The sequence below is a fragment of the Xenopus tropicalis genome, chromosome 5 (genome assembly GCF_000004195.4).
Source record: "Xenopus tropicalis strain Nigerian chromosome 5, UCB_Xtro_10.0, whole genome shotgun sequence".
Classification (NCBI taxonomy): Eukaryota; Metazoa; Chordata; class Amphibia; order Anura; family Pipidae; genus Xenopus; species Xenopus tropicalis.
In genome coordinates, this window is record NC_030681.2 from 41,957,146 (window position 1) to 41,971,144 (window position 13,999).

The 13,999-nt window shown below is 39.3% G+C and overlaps 1 protein-coding gene across 1 annotated transcript in view; it reads left to right on the forward strand.

The window, feature by feature from the left end:
- The first annotated feature begins 2,404 nt into the window (after positions 1-2,404).
- The window catches only part of mtr (5-methyltetrahydrofolate-homocysteine methyltransferase), a 40,917-nt gene continuing 29,322 nt past the window's right edge, over positions 2,405-13,999 (forward strand). The window contains exons 1-5 of the mRNA XM_002933868.5: positions 2,405-2,670; positions 5,429-5,643; positions 7,274-7,363; positions 8,792-8,861; positions 13,378-13,470. Of these exons, the coding sequence (XP_002933914.1) occupies positions 2,637-2,670; positions 5,429-5,643; positions 7,274-7,363; positions 8,792-8,861; positions 13,378-13,470 (502 nt within the window). The 5' untranslated portion in view covers positions 2,405-2,636. The remainder of the gene's footprint in view (positions 2,671-5,428; positions 5,644-7,273; positions 7,364-8,791; positions 8,862-13,377; positions 13,471-13,999) is intronic.

A 13,999-nucleotide genomic window follows, 5' to 3' on the forward strand; every position in this document is an offset into this window, starting at 1 on the left:
AACTGATTAGGTTTATGTGTGCTGTGACTAGGGGGTAGGGGCTTTTGTTTTAGCACTGATAAGGGTTATGCATGTTGTGACTAGGGGTGGGGTGGTGTTTCATGTGTGCTCTGATTATTTGGTTTTAAGTTTGGGCTGATGTGCTGCCTGTGACTGTTTTGTGTGATTTATTATAAAAAATTTGCCAAGATTTAATAAGAAGCTTTTTGATGTTTTTAATGTATGGAGCTAAATATTTTTTCACTAAATGGGCTGTTAATAAGAATTTAGTGTGCCTTAACTGTAAATCATCAGGCCATTCGTGTAACATTGACTATTTGTCCTAGGGCTGGGCTTCAGATCTCACTGTTTTGTTGCTTATCAATATGATGTTTGTGCCTTTATAATGTTGATGATGCCTCGTGGCTCTGGGTAACATTTTTATGCCTGTCCTGCTCTGTGTTGTGTCTACCATTCTGTGATGTAGATAGTGACAATTTGCAGTTGGTCTTGATTTTCTTTGTGATTTTTTCAATTATGTAGATTTTTATTTAGCAGCTCTCCAAACATTTCCAGCAGCTATATGGGTGCTAGGGACCACTTTAAAGGAACAGTAACACCAAAAAATGAAAGAGCTTTAAAGTAATAAAAATATAATGCACTGTTGCCCTGCACTGGTAAAACTGGTGTGTTTGCTACAGTAACACTACTATAATTTATATAATAAGCTGCTGTGTAGCCACGGGACAGCCATTCAAGCTGGAAAAAAGGAGAAAAGGCACAGGTTACATAGCAGATAACAGATAAGTTCTGTAGAATACAATAGTGTTTTATCTGCTATGTGCCTGTGCCTTTTCTCCTTTGAATGGCTGCCCCCATGGCTACATAGCAGCTTATTTATATAAATTATCAAAACAAAAATCAAAAACACTAATGGACACCTCAGTGGATTTTGAGTTTCTTTCTTGTCCTGCCCTTGTCACATTTGAGTTGTCACAATTACAGAAAGCTGCATCTGATCTTGCTTTAAAATACAACAAGGATTTGGATGCTTCTGAATTGTGCTCAGAGATTGAGAGCTTTAGACATCAAGTGGAAGCTATATTGCCAGATGCAAAGTCTGCAACACCTTTAGACCTGTGTCAGATGATACAGGACCATTCACTTGCAGATTGTTATCTAAACATCGATACTGCATTTCGCATATTCCTGACTTTGCCTGTAACTGTAGCATCATGCGAAAGAAGTTTTAGTAAGCTGAAACTTATTAAAAATTATTTACGTTCATCTATGGGACAAGAGAGGCTTTCAAACCTCAGCATCCTTTCAATTGAGCATGAGATGGCAAGGAAAATAGACTTCGATGATGTTATAGATCATTTTGCTGCCATGAAAGCAAGAAAAATTGCACTTTAAGTTCTTTATGTTCTACTGTACTTATTACCTTTTTTACTTGAATGTTGAATGTGTTTACAACTGTAGGTTAAATGTCTTTGTGTTTTTGCCACAGCGACATGACCATTTTTCATATTTGCACAATTCAGTGTATAAATAGTGGCAGAAGGATTTGCTGAAATATCTGCAGCTTTCACTTCCAGCATGCCTATTTTGAGCTAGCTTAATATGTTATATTGTTGTAGGTGTTGTCTTAAAAGTTAAATTTTGTAGACATTCCAGCATTGATGTTAACTAAACCCTTTATTTGCACTTGTTTATTGTTATTTATTTACATTTATTTATTTGAAAAATTGTTTAACAGGATAGAATTATCCTACTGAAAAAAGGTGTTTTGGTTTTTCTGACATTTTTTAGTGTACCTTATTTTTGTTTGTTAACATTACATATTTATATAAATTAAAAGTTTCTTTCATAAATGTGTTGTAAGTTTTCTTTATTAAAAAAAATGAAACCATTCATTGTATTGCTACCAATTAAATTATCTAAAATGCTGGAAAAAAAAAGAGTTAAAAAAAAAATTTGAAACCATATAATGGTAAGGTGTGATGTAATGGGGGGGGGGGGGGGGGGGGGGGCGCTGATTGAAGCCCTTGCCTAGGGTGCCAAAATACCTTGGCCCGGCCCTGCCTGACAGTATTCCTTTAACTATGTATATCTTTATTTATAAAGTGCTACTTATGTACGCAGCCCTGTACAGTAGAATACATTAATACAAACAGGGGGTTATTAAGATAATAATAGATAAATACAAAGTATAACAATAAATACAGATAGATACAAGATAAATACAGTTGCAATAAGTTAAGAGTCAAAGACTCAAGAGGATGGAGGTCCCTGCCCCGTAGAGCTTACAATCTATATAACTCTAAAGCTTTCCAACCATAGCACCTATCAATAAATGAATCCCATGCTATCCGGCTGGTTGGTGCAGCTCAAACTACAGCCGAGTATTTTAGGTAAGTTTGTAGGGGTAACAGTGCGAGCTGCCGACGTAGGCGGATGGTAGTGAGCATGCGCAGAGGAGCTGGGAGACAGCCAAGCAGTGAATGTTACAGGAAGCGGTGGCTGTGTGAGCCGGGCACTCACTTCGATTTTGTCTGCACTGAGCGGTCGCTGCGCTGCTGTTGCCACCGATCTGCCGTCTGCTTTTCCGAGTCCAGCGCTACCCGTGGGCTGCGAGCGCCTGCAGAGCCCTTACCATGCCCCCCACTATCCAGCATGCGGAGCCTTCAGGTACTGTGCAACATGTGCTCTGTGTGTGAGCCTGAGGCAGGGACTGGGCCGTGCGGCTGCACTTGCATCATGTGTCCTGTCTCATACGGTTATGCAACGTGCGTACGGGGTATTAGCGCTAATAGCGCGTCACTTAGCCGTGATATGTAGCGCTGTCTGCTCCCCTGCGCGGCTCTTCTCTTTGTACGTTTAGGCTGGGTGACACCTGGAAGTGGCTTAACGATGAAAATGGCAATAGACAATCGCAAGTTGTGTGCAATTATTGTGACAAATCTCACTCCTGTTGGAACACAAAGTTGCACTTGTTGTGGGCTTAAGAAGTCGCTGCAGTTACATAACCACAGCTTTAATATACTGCAGGTATAAGTAAAACTGGGCTGGCAAGCGGAATATTCTTCAAACAGAAATAGCTGGAATGACAGTTCATGTTATACACAACACTGTGTTATTGCAATAATCACAATAATAAACTAATCACATTAAAAAGAATAAGAGAACCAGCTAACCATAGTATTAAAATCATTATTTGCAATTAGATATATGCTTTCTTTTTTTTCTGCCCACTGTGATAAATCTCTAACTGTTCCTGGTTTCTAAATAAGGATGACAGACTATGGGATAGTCCTAAGAGTCTGAGGTGCCTGGAGCAAGCTACCCAGTGCTGGATATCTAAACTGCCCCATGTTGGTTTTTTTTTTTTTAAATTCAATATTTATTTTCCTTCTTTCTGTAATAATTGTATCTATCACTGACATTTATTTACAGAGGGAAGTTACAACACAGATACAGATTTTGCTCTGAAGTACTAGCCGTTAGTAATAAGTTAATATTTCTACAGGGGGTTGGTTAATATAGGTCACTGCTAATGTTATTATTATTAATACAATTTTTAATTATTATTAATACAATTTTTGTAAATCCCTCCCACCATCTTGGTTGTAGATAATCTCTTATCCATAGGAACTGTTCAAAGTACAGTGATCTGTCAGCAGCTGGAGCTTGTACTTCTGTGCTTGCTGTATATTGTACTCAACAACCTATCATCCTTAGCAACCCATTTCTCACCTGGATTTAAACCGTTTTGATTTAACTCGGCAAAAATGTTTAGGCAAAAAAAATGCTGGCTAAGGATCTGTCATGTGTGCCCTTAGCTTAAATTAGTATGATGTAGACAGGACTGTATTAATACATAAGGGTGCCCTAGGCCTGTCCCATCTCGTATAGGATTGGGGCATATGTAAAAGTCTACACAGTATTGATGTGTGGGCTGGCCTGATACCCACGGGGCTCACATGTTTTGGCCGACCTTGGTGCATCTCTTGCAGGTCGGGTTGAGCTCTTCTGCTCACTCTTCCCGCCGTGACCTAACACTGGCGGCTGCATCTTCCAGCTTCTGAATTTATAGGCGTGTGCCCCCCAAACCCCCTACCCTTTTGTAACTTCATTGCAGGGCAGGTCTGGCGTGGGTCTATAAATACCGGGTAGGATTCGGGTTGGGTGTGGGTCAAGTTTTGCTCGACCCACACATCACTACTACACAGCCTGCCTTGCTGTCACCATAGTTGGCCCATGGTGGGAGCGTTTGAAGACTCTCTGAGGATTGTTAGTCTCCCACCTACTTTCAGACCTTAGTGTGACATAAGGCAACAATACACTGGGTGACTGGCTACTCACTCCAACAGATTTTAACATGGGCTGAAAGGGCTAAAGGTGGCCATACACGGGCAGATTGTAACTGCCGATATCAGCAGCTTATCGGGCCATGTAGGGGAAACACCGACTGGCCTGCCTGACCGATATCTGGCCTGAAATCGGGCAGATAATGATCGGGCAGGGTAAAAAAAAAGTTGTATATGGGACTGCATTGACTCGACTGCGCCTATTCCAGTTGTTAGAATTCGATCGTTTGCCCCCAGGGCCAAACGACCGAATTAGCCTAAATTCCCCCAATATCGCCCACCCGTAGGTGGGTATATTGGGAGAAGATCCGCTTGCTTGGCGACTGGATCTTTATGAGTATGGCCACCTTAAGAGTGTAGAAGGGCCCACACATAGTATGAATAATTTTCTATTGTTCTGATCATTCATGCAAAGTGCAAAAACTCTCATTAAACTTTCTCATCCGCCTATGTACCATGGTGCATGGGTAGATAACATTTTTATACTTGAATCCTTTAAACCTGATTCTTGAACTAACATATATTTAATGGATAATGGACTACATGGACATAGTTGCGCGTCCGTACATATATCAATAATTGCACAGACCATAGTGATATGTGAATGGCCAGCTATAGACTTTAGCAGCGACCTTTCATCTGGATAATTTACAGCCTCTATGGCCTTAAAATATTCAAGATTCAGTCATTTTTTCATGCTATCTTGTAAACTTTATCAAAGTGGCAGCCTTAAAATAGCTGACAACATGTTTGCCTTTTCACAGATCGAAACTTTGCCCTCCTCTGCCTATATCTAGCGGTCTTTCAGATATAAATTGGACATGCTTGAAAATCCCACAGGCCGACTTTGGTCCACGTAATATGAGTCTATATGGGCTCTTTAAAATATCTTGTTGTTTTTCTACGGGCAGCACATTTGGTATATGTACTGTTAATTTACAGGAATGTTGTTAATACCTTTTTGTTTATAACGTTATGATTCCTTGTGTTAAGCTTTCAGGGCTTTTTACGTGTGGTATTTTGTACTTTATATTGTGGGATAGCTTCATGTTAATGTGTTTTCTATCTTCCCCCTGCAGGTGTTAGAAAGAGGAACCTGCAGGAAGAGTTGGACTCAGTTCTTCGTGAGAGAATCATGGTTTTGGATGGTGGTATGGGCACCATGATCCAGCAACATACCCTGCAAGAGGAAAGTTTCAGAGGACAGGAGTTTATAGACCATGCTAAACCGTTAAAGGGGAACAATGATCTGCTAAGTATCACGCAGTCTGAAATAATATACAAGATTCACAAGGTATTAAAGAATGTTGAGCAATTGTCGATTCTTCAATATATGAAATATGACCCGTGTGCTAGGTTTTGTGATCAGGAAGCCAGTAAGCCCCTCTCCCACACAAGCTTAATAAAGTCTGCTCTGTATTATTATGATAGTTTCAGCACAATAATGGTGATGTTAGAAAGCCCTGAAACTTTGTTACAGTAAAACACGTAAAAAAGTAAAATCTGTAACCTACGTAGTTTGTATTTGTGTTTTACAACACTAATAGAAAACAAAAGGTTTCTTATCTTGAAAGGACTACTAAAAATGATTATATTTTATTTAACATTAAGGGAGGTGTCATGCAGGGCAATTCATTTTCCTGTGACAAATCTCCTGTGCTGCGAGTGGTGAAGCACCTGACGTTACCTGCCCCTTCCCTTCTGTTTGAATCGCCACATGTTAAACACAGTACATGCAGTAATTCCAGGTGGTTCATTAAAAATGCCTCCTGTTGAATACAGCCTAGAGAAAAGCTGAATTTTGCAAATATTTACAAATCCACACATACTTAACATCTTTTCCCCAAAGCAAGTTAAGATCATCATCAGATTTTGAGAAAATAATTCTTCTGGGAGGGAGAAGGAAAAAGGGTCTGGCATGGATCTTTAATCTTTTAAAGAGACCTAAAGATTTGACAAAAATCCCTGCAATGGAGAAATTGAGAAATTGTCTAAATAAAAACTTTTCTATGAAAGATTGGCAACAAGCAATAACCAGGACATAAAGCTATAGGAAATGCATAACACACCAAGATAATTTTTACAAAATGTTATACAATTGGTACCTAGACTTGTTGGAGATGTAACAAAGAAATAGGAGATATGTTACATATATGGTGGTCCTGTTCTATCATCCAATCCTTTTGGACTTCAGCATTTTCTCTCATATCAAATTATATTTCACGAGATTTTGTTTTATCTCCAGAACTGGTTTTATGAAAATTCCCAACAAAGCTCTGGAAATAGTAATTTTTCAATTAACAAATACAGTCAGACTTTTAATTGGCAGGAATTAGAAACAAACAGGAGGTCCCAAACATTTTCTAACTTATGAGAGACGTTAGCAGTAATATAGAATATGAAATGGCAATTCCAATAAATATTTCAGAAAGAAATTATGTTTGATGTGTCTGGGGATTTTTTTTTGGGAGTTACCATTTATGTTAAGTTATGGTGTTTTTCTTTTCTCTGTGGAGAAATTGATAAAGTAAGCTGTGTAATTATTATTGTTTACATGTATTGTAAAAAATAATAAAAAGTAAGTTGAAAAACAGTATGCTTCCTGTTAACCTAAAACCTACAAATAAGCTTTTTAATTACAAAAAATTCATTTCATATGAGAGAGGTATTTATTATATAATTATGTAGGTAGCCGTGAATGACATATGTTCCCTGTTTATCTTTCAGTGTTAAACTGGCTATACCTTATAGCCAGTGTGATTATCACTAGGGGATAATGCAAATTTCTTTCAAATAGGTTACCAGTAAGTGCCTCTTGGGCTACTAGACCAATGCAAACTATTTATTATATTATAAACTGTTTGATCTGGTAATGGATAGCTGGTATATCTGGACCTTTCATCCATTTGTATCCTTCTTTGCAGGAATATTTGACTTGCGGAGCTGATATTGTGGAAACAAACACGTTTAGCAGCACTAGCATTGCACAGGCAGACTACGGCCTTGAGCACCTGGTGAGTTGTCTTGTCTTTGCTGTTTGTCACTAGGCTTGATATTTATCCTTATCCAAAAATTATCCTTAAATATTTTAGTTTTTAGGAATAACTTACTTAGGTTATTAACAGCCTGAAGCAAACTTATTATCTTTATCTTTAAGTGCCTTATGGAAGTCTACAATTGACCATTGCAGTTTGCCCCAATTATTGTAGGACGTGAGTTCCACAGGGGCCATTTGCCAAACAGCAGCTGCTACTCACTAAAGGAAAAGGGAGTTTGAGGTGCAGCCAGACTGTGTTAAGGGGCACATATGTTTTGACCAGAAATGAAACTAGCAAGTGCTATACTGCATGCACTAGCAGCCATGTTGGGACTGTACACATCAGCATAATAAGGAGTCCCACACCCTAAGATATATCTGATAGGATTATGCATAGTGTTCCATTGCATTGCACGTTTCTTTCTGTTGAGATCTAAAATCTACATTTTATTTTCTGAGGCTTACATGTACAGATACGCTTGTGTTGCAAGGTCACCAAATAAGAGGATCTTTGCCTGATTTGGCCAAACATTTGGCTTTTAAAGGAACAGAAACGCCAAAAAATGTATATATTTTAAAGAAATTAAACTATAATGTACTGCTGCCCTGCACTGGTAAAAGTTTTGTGTTTGCTTCAGAAACACTACTAGAATTTATATAAACCTTGGTGTGTAGCCATGGGGGCAGCCATTCAAAAGAAGAAAAGGCACAGGTTATATAGCAGCTAACAGATAAACCCTTTAGAATACAATGGTGTCTTGTCTGTTATCTGCTATGTAACCTGTGCCTTTTTTCCTTTTTGCCAGCTTCAATGGCTGCCCCTACGGCTACACAGCAGCTTATTTATATAAACTATAGTAGTGTTACTGAAGCAAACACCCGAGTTTTACCAGTGCAGGGCCACAGTACATTATATTTCAATTACTTTAAAACACTTTCATTTTTTGGTGTTACTGTTCCTCTAATGAAGTGAAAAGGGGCTCCAAGAAACATCTTATGTGAACGTATGCGATGGTGTGAGTGAAATGGTTTGGCCCAACACACGTTTACCAGAGTATTAATTGATAGTTTGGTTACTAGGCAAAGGCATAGGTAAGCTGGATAAGTTAGTTAAGTAAGTGGCGGGAAATGGTTAATAGGCTATTGATACAATTTTAGTGAACAAGTTGTGGCCTTTGCACCACCAAAGATTTTATTTATATGTGTTGGCTTTATTTCAGCGTAATGTAGCTTTAACAGAATAAATCATCTGTATGGCCCTAGTCATCGATACACCTTGTATGTACATAAGGGTTTGTAATTATGTACAGTGTGAAAATGCCCAACATCTTCATGTTTAACATGCATTCTTTATATTGCTCCATTTTTCTGTTAAGAGTTTAGTAGAGATGTTCATTTATTTCAGGCGTACCGTTTGAACAAAGTTTCGGCCGAAGTAGCCAGGCGAGCAGCAGATGATGTGACAGCTGAGACAGGTGAGTTAAACATACTGTACAAGGAATTTCTTGAGCTTCATGTTTGAGGAATAAACAAAGTCATCAAGGAAAAAGAATTCATTGATAGCCCATTAGAATTTTTTCTATGTAGTTACTGTAGAAAGGGGGACAGGTATTTTATTTATCCAGTTAGATAAAGTAATTCTAAGTAGCCATTACTTAAACAAATACAGTGATAGCCCAAAGAGAGAGAGATATTTTCTTAGTTGCTTAGACAAGTTTCCGTTGGGTAATCGGAGGAAGAAAACCTTTTCAAATACAAATTATCCTTATTGTATGTATAACATGTTTTGAAAAAGTAAAGTTGCTGGTTCCAGACCTGAAAATTCAGAGGAAGAAAATAATACTTTTGCTTATCAAAGATTAACTGCTCACATTGTATGCTGCACCACAAAATGCATCTGCATACATTAAATAATAACATGAGCATGTGCAGCTGCCACTGAACAGGAGGTTCCATGGTTCTGAAGCAGAAGAACCTCCTCAGGCTGCAAATACCAGACTACTTTTGGGTAATGGTAATGTTTTGTCATTAGAGATTGTTCTGTTACCCTTGTACAATCTTTGAGCCCTTCCCTAGGTGCTGGGATACGTTTTGTTAGGTGGAATTGTTTTTATTATTTGAATGCCATCTCTGTTGCCTTCTACTTTGTCTGAAAGGGTTATGTTAAGGTGGCCATACACAGTGTCGGACTGGGGTGCCAAGGGCCCCCCTCTCCCCTTGTCTGTTCACTTACTTTCTTTAGTCAAATATATCCCATTTTCATAAAATTTAAATTTGTAAAACTTCTTTTGATTTGCTTCCATTTCTCATTGCCATTTTCAGCAGTGACTGTTATATATATATCAATACCAGAAAACAAATAAACAAAAACATTTTCTTCTCCAAACCATGTAATTAGATTCCAAGCAACTCATGGATGCAGTTTGGCTGCTGATCATGTATCATTTATGAACTGGCAGCACTCCTTTCCTATCAGAGTTCACATGCACCCCTATTTAGTAGCCATATGTAGTATGATTGTGTGAATATTCTTACTGCAGTAATTTCCACAGCAATTTCATCTAAAGAGGTTAGGTAATAACCAGACCTTTTTAGTTATCTGCAGATTCCATATGCTGAAATGCTCTGAGATATGTCTCTAATATATCTAATCTTACCTAGGGGAAGGGTTTTGGTGATCCTTGGCTGGAAAGGTTAGCTTTATTGATTTATTTGTTTTTATTTATTTTTTTTTAACACATGATCTATGGCAGATTTATCATAATAAAATGGCCTAAAGCTGCACATACAGCTCATAAATGGTAGAAAACGATAAGTGCTGTCTTGACTTTTGATTAGGATAGGGGACAGATAAAAGATAAAGTCCTGGGGAAATCTGACACATGTTGCAACCTGTAGACATGCCAGAAAGCATACTTTGTTCCCTCTTGCTTTCCTCTGTGTACCATTGTCATAGGAGTTGATTACAAAGTTTCTGGACTCTTGCTCAATTTATGCAGGTTCAATAAATAGGAACGGGCCCCTTATTATATTAACAGAAAGGAAAAGGATACCATGAACATCATTAGGGTTGGAAGACCCTTCTCAGAAAATCCTGATAAGTTTCGTTTTCAACAATTTTTATTTGTTTTTCCTTTTTTGATACAGACAGGTAAGCAAAGAAAATACATTTGAACAGGTGAAAATGCAGGTTATTCAGCATTACCAGGTTACAGTAGTGGGAATTTGAATAATCTGTCCCTTATGTACCACTTCATCAGACCCCTAACTTGACTTTGTTGTACAGCACCAACTTCCTCAAATTACATTGGGCGGGGATTCTATCTGCCTATGTTCAATCCACAATTACATCCCACCTTTATACCTGTTTCTTTGTTTATAAGGTTAAATATTCCTTCCTAAAATGGTGTGATTATGGTATACAGCCACCATATTTGAAGCATGTTGTCCTTTTACTACACAGTTTCTGTAGCATAAATCTGATGGAATTGAAAAAGATTTGTCCTCTGTGAAGGTAAAGGCTCTCTGCCATTGTTTAGGGTCATACAGTGGCTTGCAAAAGTATTCGGCCCCCTTGAACTTTTCCACATTTTGTCACATTACAGCCACAAACATGAATCAATTTTATTGGAATTCCACATGAAAGACCAATACAAAGTGGTGTACACGTGAGAAGTGGAACGAAAATCATACATGATTCCAAACATTTTTTACAAATAAATAAGTGCAAAGTGGGGTGTGCGTAATTATTCAGCCCCCTTTGGTCTGAGTGCAGTCAGTTGCCCATAGACATTGCCTGATGAGTGCTAATGACTAAATAGAGTGCACCTGTGTGTAATCTAATGTCAGTACAAATACAGCTGCTCTGTGACGGCTTCAGAGGGTGTCTAAGAGAATATTGGGAGCAACAACACCATGAAGTCCAAAGAACACACCAGACAGGTCAGGGATAAAGCTATTGAGAAATGTAAAGCAGGCTTAGGCTACAAAAAGATTTCCAAAGCCTTGAACATCCCACAGAGCACTGTTCAAGCGATCATTAAGAAATGGAAGGAGTATGGCTGTAAACCTACCAAGACAAGGCCATCCACCTAAACTCACAGGCCGAACAAGGAGAGCGCTGATCAGAAATGCAGCCAAGAGGCCCATGGTGACTCTGGACGAGCTGCAGAGATCTACAGCTCAGGTGGGGGAATCTGTCCATAGGACAACTATTAGTCGTGCACTGCACAAAGTTGGCCTTTATGGAAGAGTGGCAAGAAGAAAGCCATTGTTAACAGAAAACCATAAGAAGTCCCGTTTGCAGTTTGCCACAAGCCATGTGGGGGACACCGCAAACATGTGGAAGAAGGTGCTCTGGTCAGATGAGACCAAAATGGAACTTTTTGGCCAAAATGCAAAACGCTATGTGTGGCGGAAAACTAACACTGCACATCACTCTGAACACACCATCCCCACTGTCACATATGGGGGGGCAGCATCATGCTCTGGGGGTCCTTCTCTTCAGCAGGGACAGGGACGCTGGTCAGAGTTGATGGGAAGATGGATGGAGCCAAATACAGGGCAATCTTGGAAGAAAATCTCTTGGAGTCTGCAAAAGACTTGAGACTGGGGCGGAGGTTCACCTTCCAGCAGGACAACGACCCTAAACATAAAGCCAGGGCAACAATGGAATGGTTTAAAACAAAACATATCCATGTGTTAGAATGGCCCAGTCAAAGTCCAGATCTAAATCCAATCAAGAATCTGACTGAGCTGGAGCTGTTTTGCAAAGAAGAATGGGCAAGGATTTCAGTCTGTAGATGTGCAAAGCTGGTAGAGACATACCCTAGAAGCCTGGCAGCTGTAATTGCAGCAAAAGGTGGTTCTACAAAGTACTGACTCAGGGGGCTGAATAATTATGCACACCCCACTTTGCAGTTATTTATTTGTAAAAAATGTTTGGAATCATGTATGATTTTTGTTCCACTTCTCACGTGTACACCACTTTGTATTGGTCTTTCACGTGGAATTCCAATATAATTGATTCATGTTTGTGGCTGTAATGTGACAAAATGTGGAAAAGTTGAAGGGGGCCGAATACTTTTGCAAGCCACTGTAGATGGCTTTATACCATAGGGAAGAGATCCCCAGCCTTTTTTTTTTTTTTTTTACCTGTGAGCCACATTCAAATGTAGAAAGAGTTGGGGAGCAACTGAAGTATGAAAAATGTTGCTAGGGGTGCCAAATAACGGCTATGATTGGTTATTTGGTAGCCCCTATGTGGTCTGGCAGCCTACAGAAGGTTCTCTTTGGTGGTGCACCTTTTTTCATGCAACTGTGAACCAAGCCAGGAATTAAAAAAAAAATCCCTTTTTGGCCTCCCTGGCCTATAAAAGAATTTTAATATAGAATATTACAGTGGTGTAAAGGTGATGGATTGGATGACAGTAAGCTTTCAGAAAATTTTAGATTCTGTTTTCAAATCCACAATCCTTTATGCCAGACTTCTTCAGACAGATACCAGAAAACTGGTAAAGAATAATAACTTTATTGATTGATTACTAGAGGTCTCTAGCATACACAATTTCCTCTGTGTGTGTTAATAGAGATCTCATCTAACAATATAAAGAGAGAGTTAAAGTGGTCTCCATATTTTTGTTAACTTGTTTTCCAATCCCTATTGCCCATCAAGTACTCTGACAATATAACCAACAAAATTGTTGGTTTAAATCACTGGTTTAAGTTAGGTCTTACTGGAGGGTTCAGTGCTGTTCCCTTCAGATTTCTCTTACAACTGCTGCCTCCTCCACCATCCTTGCATAGTGTCAGTCTGGTTACGTGACTTTTGTGAGGCCAGTGAGCAAGGAATGGACATGACACGTGCAGTACTTTCTCTGCTCCAGCTCTATTCTGCTACATTCTGAATTCAAAGAAACAAATATCTTTTGTGCTTGTTATGTTATACTGAGCTGATTTTATACTGATTTTTGTATTCTGTTTCTCCTTAAGGCATGAAAAGGTATGTTGCTGGAGCCATGGGTCCTACCAACAAGACCCTGTCTGTGTCTCCTTCAGTAGAAAGACCAGATTATCGGAATGTCAGTAAGTATAGAGTTTACATTAGTGTTTTGTAATTGTTTTAGCATATTGCTATAATCTAGTGCAGTGCTGTCCAACTTCTGCGGTGCCGAGGGCCGGAATTTCTCTCACGTACATGGTGGAGGGCCGCTAATGGAAGCCAGTTTTGGCCACTCCCCAATTTTAAACCACACCCACTTCAAACCACACCCATTTTATCACAATGGTTGCTGCAGGGATATCAACCATCATTCATATGTTATTATTAAGTCTTATTAAGACACACCCTTAAATCCATATGCTTCCTCCCCTGTGAATATCACAGCAACCCCCAGCACATAATTACACACCTTAGGGACCATTTAATGGCTATTTCCAACTGCTAACAAACTCCCAGAACAAACCCCTGCCAGGTTCACCTCCCACAGGCAGCTTAGGGTAGGCAGAGTATGGCACACACAGGCAGCACTCTGCCTGTCCTATGCTGCCTGTGTGTGCTATACTCTGCCTGTCCTATGCTGCCTGTGGGTGCCATACCCTCCCCGCCCTATGC